Source organism: Phlebotomus papatasi, chromosome 1 (genome assembly GCF_024763615.1).
Source record: "Phlebotomus papatasi isolate M1 chromosome 1, Ppap_2.1, whole genome shotgun sequence".
NCBI classification, from domain to species: Eukaryota; Metazoa; Arthropoda; class Insecta; order Diptera; family Psychodidae; genus Phlebotomus; species Phlebotomus papatasi.
Genome location: NC_077222.1, coordinates 68,035,792 through 68,044,640, shown reverse-complemented (window position 1 = coordinate 68,044,640; position 8,849 = coordinate 68,035,792). Strand labels below are relative to the sequence as shown.

Here is an 8,849-nt window from a genome sequence, read left to right as displayed (position 1 = left end):
TTAGATTAAAATAGTTCTTTCATTTTTAGAGATGAAAATATCTCTCAAGTACACTTTGCTAATTAAAAAGAAAATTAGAAGAAAAAAAAACATTCATATTCTTAAGGAAAATATTTCCTTTTCAGCTTTTCCACTCAATTAACTTCCTTCTCTTTCTTATTAATTTCTCTCCACATTTTTCCTTTTGGTTATTTTTAAATGTTCATTAGCATAATGCATAGATATTTTCTATACAGAGTTTAAAATTAAAGTAAAATGAAAAAATCATTTGAACGCACCTCCAGTATATTTTTAGGCTGTAACTCTCTCTCTATATCCATCTCTGGAATCCTTCTGTGAATCCCTCGAGGAATTGGCCGAATGAAGTCCAAACAAATCCTTTGGGTGATGTCCTAAATACTTCGCTCTACAGTTTTTTTGTTTTGCAAATGTTCACAATTATGTTCTTTTTCTTTTGGTATGTTTTTCTTTTTTTTTTCTTTCAAAATTAACACACAAGATGATTTAGAGTTGACCACGATCATTTCCATCTTTCTGCAAATATCCTAAAGTAGCAGAGAAGATCTTTTTTAACCCAAAACATCCACACATGAAAATCACAAAATTCGCACGAATTTAACACATAATTTATAAGTTTCTTTTTCTTTCGTTTTTGAGCTCATTTTTCTAATGTCTCTTTTTTCTTGTCTTTGTCCTTTGAAAAACTGTTTCTTTTTCTTGGGTCTTCTATTGAAAGATTTTTATGTGGTAGAAAAATAAATAATAAAAACAAGAGCACAACACACACCAGAAACACGGAAAATTTGCTTCTCTTTCTGTGTTTTCTTTTCGTACTTTGGGTTTTTTTAAAGGTTTTCCTTCTGTAATAAATAATTTTATCACAGTATCATTTGTTTTCTGTTTTTTTTTTTTAATCTTATATCTCAGTCTCTACGGTCTCTAAAAAAAGGCATCTTTGAAAAAAATGTAACATTTTAGTTAATTGTTCTTATGTTTAATAGAAATATAATTCCATATTTTATTTTATTTCATAAATACCTCGAAAATTCTCGCTGTTGCATTGCTGTGTACAAATTTTAAGCGCGCTTTTTCTTTTATCATTTTCTGTGTGTCTCCCATTTCCGTCTCTCTCTCAATTTCTTTTACCTAAATATTTTTCCTACAATTTTCTTTTATATTTTTTTTTATTGTCAACACACACCAAAAAAAAAGAAAAGAGTCAGAGGTATACCTTTCATTTTGACGCCTTTTGTCACTGTTGCAAAATATTTTCTACAAATGAGGCTGTGAGACATTTTCTTAAGACGAATGATGGGGAGGAAAAAGAAGAGAAATGTTCAGGATTATAATTTGTAATTTCTTTTCTTTGTTTTTGCCCTCCGGTCCTCATGATGGGCGGGATAATTTTGTGTATTATTAGTTACTAACCTGATTTAGAACGCCGTGTTTTAATCAATTATCGAGAGATGTGTTGGCCAACAAACATCTTTGTGAGACATTATCAAAGACCTATATAGAGTTTTCTTCTTAACTACTTTTTTTTTTATCTCAATTTAATTTGTTTAAATTCTAAAATAATTTTACTTGGTTTTTCTCTCTGTCTCCGTGTGAATATCCACAGCTGAGAAGGATTCCCCCTACACCTTTTTCCTCTCACACCACAAATTCATTTCAAAAGCATTTTTCTTCCCACACATGTTTCATTGAACCATCCATACTCAATAAATTAGCATTTTTAAATAAATATTTTTTTACGACTTTGTACAAAATTAAAAAAAAGAAATAACTGAGAAAAAACGAAATCATTGTGGGAAAAATAATCTTTCACACAACCATGGCAATATATCAATAAAAATATTTGGAAAATAATAAAAATAAAGAATAAAAATTGGAAATGTTGTAAAAAAAAAAGCAATTGCTATAGGAAAAAACTCCACATACCTGGATCCATGGGTTATTTTTTTTATAGTTTCTGGGGTACCTCTAAAATGTTTGTTTTTTTGAAGGAATCACATCAATGCTGACTGCGGCTCCGACTTCGCCTGCGATCGCGGTGATCTGCGGAAAATGAAAAATATATATAGTAGGAATAATATCATAACTCTTTAAATTATTTTTTCAAAATTTAATCCAAAGAAGCATATAGGGTGGAGTCATCACTTATGGACAGCGTGCAAAAATCTTAGGGTCTTACCTAAAACAGATTTAGAAAAATCATAAAATTATTAGTTTGTGATTAACAATTTTTTGATTTTTCGAACTGTCGATTATGAAAAATATAAATGATACAGTAGAGTCTCGCTATAGTCCATATTTGGTTCCACATTTGACACTTGGGTCGCACTATAGTCCATGTTATTTTTTAAAATTATCAACGACTTTTAGTATTGAAATTGCTCGACGGCTTCCACTTTCTTTGCAATTGTGGTACTTGTCCTCGCTCTCTTCATTATGGATCACAATTATCACAACTACTCAATAAAGTTTGCCAGAAATATTAAAATGATTATGAAAACATTGCACGTCGCGTACTAAAAAACATAACCTAACTCAAAATCAGTGCTTTTAAATCAACGGTCGATAAATTGTGGACTATAGAGCGATGGCCTATAGCGAGACTCTACTGTAGCTGCACATTTTTAGCTAATACCCAGCAGCAAAAAGATGCTTTACATAAGTCTTACATGTTAGTGCACGTAACACTTACTAATCACTACAGTAGATTCTCGCTCAATCGGCTCTTTTTCATTCGGGCGAAAAATTTTCTTAACAATTTCTACGTTTTATTTTAAAGCAAAATTGCTCAAATTCGCTGTAGTTCCTCGCGATTTATCGTTATTCTTTATTATTGAGCGCTTTTTGTGAAATTTACAATGACTTAGACCCCCGAATCTCTCGATAATTTGGATGAGATTTTGCCCCATATGCCCGATTGAGAGAGAGTCTACTGTATATCGCTTATGGAGGTTTAATATCTCGCTCACTCTCACAGGAAATTTTGAAAACATGTTTAGAAACAAAATTAATGATGCGTTGAGCATTAAATGAGAAAGCGAGATGAATAAACTTAGATCTCTTTCACTCTCACTGAAATTTCAAAAACATTTACAAAATAAAAATTATTTTACGTTGGGTATCATGCCCAGCGCACAATAACTTTTGTTTTGTAAATATGTTTTTGAAATTCAATGATTGTGAATGAGATCTACAGTGCTGTCTCTCTAGGGTAAATTGGTACAAGTTGGACAATGGCAAAAGTTGGAAAATTTCGCTGGGACAAGTTGGACAGGCAATTTTTTCTTGATAAATACAGTACTAAATTTTAATTAGTATATTTTTCTATGTTATAGTTTAATTATTTGGTTCCTTGTGCTGCAAATAAAGTGAAAATCCATTCATCTGAATAAGATTTAACGTATAAAATTCTCATCTCAATTGACAGTGTAACTTTTCACCGTCGAAAAAATACATCGATCGGCCATTTTTTCCTAATAAAAACACAAGAAGAGTGACTTTGGTTTTTCGGTTCTGTTGACATTTCTCAATATTTCTGGCAAATTTTAGTGGAATAAAGTGTTTAATCTCGATAGTTAACGGTACGTAATGGTTTTATTTGATATAATTACTAACTGTATGAAGAAAAAGTGCTTATTTGAAGCGTGAGCAAAAGTGACAAGTTGGACATCCGGAGATACGATTGTATTGCAGGGGTTTTCTTTTTATTTCAGATGGGTAAAAAGGCAAATAAATTGAAAAAGTACAAATCCTATACTCAAGACCAAGTGAACAAAGCACTGGAAGCTTTTCGTCAAGGAAAGTCACTAAGTCAGGTGTCAGTATTATTTGGAGTGCCAAGAACAACACTTTTTAATAAGCTGACCGGGAAATGTCCGGAAGAATGCTCTGGGGGAAGCTCGTTGAATGGATTTTAGGATGCAGTGACAAGTGGCATCCTATAACAAAAGATCAAGTCTTCAACACTGTGCAAATTATTTGTAAGAAGTTCAAGATTGTCAACGAGTTAACCAATGGAAGGCCAGGATACTCTTGGTTCAAGAGCTTTTTGAACAGATACCCAGAATTGAGACTTCGTACACCAGAAGCATACACAACCCAAAGAGCTGGTATTACCACTGAGGACATCACTGAGTGGTTTGAGAAAACTCATGAATATTTAAAATCCAAAGATCTTCTGGAACTTCCTCCTGGTCCTGATCGCGTCTTTAATCTTGACGAAACGGGTGTAATGCTTTCGCCCAAAGGTGGACAGGTATCTATTATTATTCTATGGAGTTTTTAAATTCATGTTTGAAGTTCTTTGTGACAATTCGTATGATTAAAGAAAACTAAAAGAAGAGGCTATGCAAGAAAAAAAAAGAATTAGACTTCAGAAACAGGAAGAAAGGTTCAAAATAAAAGAAGAAAAGGAGCAAAGCAAGAAAATTAAAATATCCAAGAAAAAGATTTAATAAATAATATATATCTAAGCCTTAATGTTTTTTACTTTTTAATTATACACTTTACCCTAGTGGTACAATTGATTCAGTGTGTATGGCATTCAGTAAAAAATCTTGAAACTTGCACAACCTTCCCCTACGCATTGTCCAAATTCCCACGTCCAACTTGTCCCACCCTGTCCAAATTATATTGTTTTGCACTCACGTATTTTTCTTGTATTTAAGAACTTTTCAAACTGTTTTTCAAGAATTTCCATGAAACGGTAATATTCTAGAAGAATCAAGGAGCAAATTTATGTATGTCATCAGGGAAAAATGTATTTATAATGTCTTTAATCTTGTATCAAAGTTCGAGCCTCTGGAAATTGTTCCAATTTATGCATCTTACCCTATATGCACACTTTAAGTACTTTTTTTGACAGTTCTCTCTCTGAATATGCACAACTTTTTTTGAAATTCCCAACGGTTTTTTTCTTTCTTTAAATAAATTATCATTTTTTTATTGTTCTAGAATTTTCCGTGTTATTTTAAATATAATATGAGACAGAAAAAATAAGATTAAGAAAATTAAAAACAAGAAAAATTAGTTACCAAGAAAATAATTTTCTTTATTACTTTGTCAAAATGTAAACAAATTGATTTTGAATGCAACCGACACAAAAGCTGTGCATATAGATGAGAGTGTGCATATAGAGAGACAGCACTGTACAACACTAGTCATCTTTCTCACACACATTACATTGGTAATTTTGAAAACATGTTTAAAAACAAAAGTTATTGTGATTTATGCCCAACGCACAATGACTTTTGCTTTGTAAACATGTTTTGAAAATTTCCCATGAGAATGAGCGAGATAACTAGATCTAGTTATCACCCACTCTCATTGAAATGTCAAAAAGATGTTTACAAAACAAAAGTTATTGTGCGTTGGGCATTATGCCCGACGCACAATAACTTTTGTTTTGTAGACATATTTTTGACATTTTAATGAAAATGAAAGAGACCTATATCGAGTCATCTCGCTCACTCTCATGTAATTCCGAAAACATGCTTACATAACAAAATTTATTGTGCATTGGGCATAAGCATATGCCCAACGCACATTAACTTTTGTTTGTAAAAATATTTTTGACATTTTAGTGAGAGTGAATGAGATCTAAATCTAGTCATCTTGCTCATTCTTACTGGAAGTTCCGAAAACATGTTTACAAAAACAAATGTTATTGTGCGTTGGGTATTATATTGGAAAGCTTGCATATACATCATTTGTATATAAAAAAAATATTCGAAATTTTGCGGGTTTCGGGAGATATTTAAAACAATAATATTGATGCATGGAAAGCAATTTCACTTTGCAATGTACTAGAAGCAAATTACTTTTTTTACACTAAAATCAATAAATGGGAATTAGATAAGAAAAAACGATCATAGCTCACGTCTATTCCTGTAGCGATCTCTATCCTTGTCACGATCCCTCTCCCTATCCCTTTCACGATCGCGATCGCTGCCTCCACTTCGGTGTCTCTGGCGCTCATCTCGACGTCTTTCATGATCCTCTCGACTATTTACCAAAGATAAATTATTAAATCATTTTCCTGTTATAGAATTCTAATTTGTGGAAATTACCTTGGTCTTCGATATCGTTCGTCTCTTCTACGGTCACTTCCGCTCCCGTTGTCGTACTTTAACCGTCGCTCATCATCTGAACGTCTCTTCTCTGATTCTGTGCGTTCTCTGCGACGTATCTCGTACATCTCATCGATCACCTTCCTCACCTTGGAATACCCCAAATGCTGTTTTCCCGTCAGGTGATCCTCAATTCGCTGCTGAGCATCTCCAACGATGAGAAATGCCCCACAGACTTCACATACTTCCATCTGCTTCTCCTGTGCCTGCACTAACTCCATGGACCAGTGAGTACTTTCGGTACTCTTCACCAGAGCATCCTTCTCATCCTTCAGCTGATCGCACAGCTTCATGAGGCCCTGTTTTTTTTTTGTTGTAAATAGAAAAGATGCCGAGAATTGTTTACAAAAATGCCCATCAACTGTTCAATAAGTGCGTAAATCTCGAGGAGCGTTTTAAATTTATAAATAGTTTGGAGGAACACATGTTTCATCTCGTTAGAAAAAGAGATTTTCATTGGTCTCGTAGGAAAAGAATAGCTTGTAATTTTTTTAACAGTGTGCTGAAATATTTATTCGGTGACCCAAAAAAGCAAATTGCCGTTTACTCAATCAATAAATCATCTTGAATAAATAACTAAGAAATTTTGTGCCTTGTCTGAAGACACTTCCGGAACAATTAGAGTTAATTTTATCAATTAAATTGAACTTTTCCAGCAGTTTTGGAATTTTTTATAAATAGAAATTTTGTAAAATAATGATAAATCAATGAAACCCACTTACCTGAGCCTGATCCACATCTCCTCGATGTCCAGCTTCTTCAGCCTCTCCCACGAGCTTCTTGATTTTTTCATTGAGAACATTCAGCTGTTCCTGCTGCCTAGAAACATAAGGGCTCTGACTGGACGGTGACTGGTCGGATCTGTTCATCAGAAGTAACCTCATCTTTCCCTTCTGGATTTTTCTGTCCACCTCATTGACCATATTGTTACAGAACCTGAGGAATTCATCTTCGTACTGTCGCTTCTTGTTGGAGTTGCGCGGCTCCTCGTCGTACAGACGCTTTGCCTCGTCATCGTGGAGCTTAGGGCATTGTCCCAGGTCGGCCTTCGTATTCACAAAAAGGTCATGGGGACAGAATTTCACGAGGTAATACTGACAAAACTGCAATAAATCAATAAAATCATTAGAAAAGTGCCCTGTAGGCAAAAACAATTGACTATTTACCTCAGGATCCTCCCAATTGAGTTTTTTTGCTTTGGCTGTTGGGTCCAAGTTGCGATTTCGACCCATTAGCTCATCCAGCAGCTGCCTTGCTGAATCCATTGCAAGGTTACACTAAAGTGAACACTCTCCAGAACACAAATAGCACGTTTTCACCAAGTTTAAAACATTTGTCTGGACCACAGGACACTTTTTCTCAAGGGTAAAAATACGTGTTTTTATAAACAAAATTTTTGACGGAAAATTTTCCTACTACACTGCCTACTATTTGTCGATAGAGGCGCTGATTTCCGTTGTCATTTGAAATTTCCCATTTTGGGATATTTTTTTCGCGCCAATAAATTCGCGCTCTTTTTTTCTTTCGCGCCTTTATCGTATTTCAAGTGAATCAACTGATGTCGAGAAAAAGCAAGGGGTAACTCATTCCCATTTTTTCTGACAAGGGTTTCTGGTTTCTCGGGTTTCGCGATGCAATTCTTGGGTTTCTCGGGTTTCGCGATGCAATTCTTGAGTTTCTCGGGTTTCGCGATGCAATTCTTGGGTTTCTCGGGTTTTGCGATGCAAAAAGTGGGTTTCTCGGGTTTCGCGATGCAATTCTTGGGTTTCTCGGGTTTTGCGATGCAAAAAGTGGGTTTCTCGGGTTTCACGAAGCGTTTCTCGGACAATTGACGCGGGTTTTTCAATATGAGTTACCCCTTGAGAAAAAGACATTTTTCACTGTAACGGCGTTATCACACTTGCACATTAAAATTTTAATGTGATTCACATTAATTGTCGCTTGTAAGCGTCCAAATATGTTATTTGTGTCTTTGAGTCACTTAATATTTGGGGTTTTTCTATTTATTGATAAAGAAGTGGACTTGGCCTGCAAAAATAAGCTTAAATTTACCTAAAGCATAAATATTTTTCACATTAAAAAATTAAAGAGAAAATCGCATTAATTTTTCGCATTAATGCTATAAATCAATTTATATCAAATTTTGCGGGTCAAGTCTACCTTTTTATCAACAAATAGATCAAATTTTGAATATAAAATGATTCAAACACACAAATTACACATTTGGACTCTCACCAGGCGACAATTAATGTGAATCATACTAAAATTTTAATGTGCAAGTGTGATAACACAGTAAGAAAACGTAATAAAATACACAGCCACTGCCCACAAACCTTCAGGAGCACGAGCACGGAAGAAGCATTCACTACGGAGAAGGCGTTCCTGGGCGATCTACGATCAGCAGATTCTTCCAACACGAGGCACCTTGTAATGATTACATTGTAAATACCAAATAAAGTGTCTCGATACAATTAATAATAATAATAATCGTGTTTCTCAAAGTTAAAATTGGTAAAAATTGAAGCAATAAAAAAGTGATTAAAGGTATTTTTTACACATCAATCAGACACCTGCAGTGTCCTTGACCCCTGGAAAATGGCAAGCCCTTGACTAGAGTGCGTTGTCATTGCAAATTTTGATGATAATTGGCATAAAAAGCCCTCAGCAAATAATACCATCAATTTGCGAAGATAATAAATCACCTGC

At 34.3% G+C, this 8,849-nt stretch overlaps 1 protein-coding gene across 2 annotated transcripts; it reads right to left on the bottom strand.

Annotated features, from left to right (window-relative positions):
- Positions 1–7,582, bottom strand: LOC129798387 (luc7-like protein 3). 2 transcript variants are annotated; one of them, XR_008751418.1, is made up of 6 exons: positions 7,310–7,582; positions 6,866–7,246; positions 6,084–6,442; positions 5,894–6,018; positions 1,942–2,058; positions 1–545 (listed from the first exon to the last, which is right to left on the bottom strand). XR_008751418.1 is itself a non-coding variant. In XM_055841519.1 (5 exons), exons 1-5 carry the CDS (start codon positions 7,406–7,408, stop codon positions 2,015–2,017), a joined length of 1,008 nt encoding a protein of 335 aa, XP_055697494.1. In that variant the 5' UTR covers positions 7,409–7,563; the 3' UTR covers positions 1–2,014. The 2 variants fall into 2 exon arrangements, 1 of the variants encoding a protein (XP_055697494.1); XM_055841519.1 differs by having other exon boundaries at positions 1–2,058; positions 7,310–7,563.
- Positions 7,583–8,849: the final 1,267 nt, after the last annotated feature.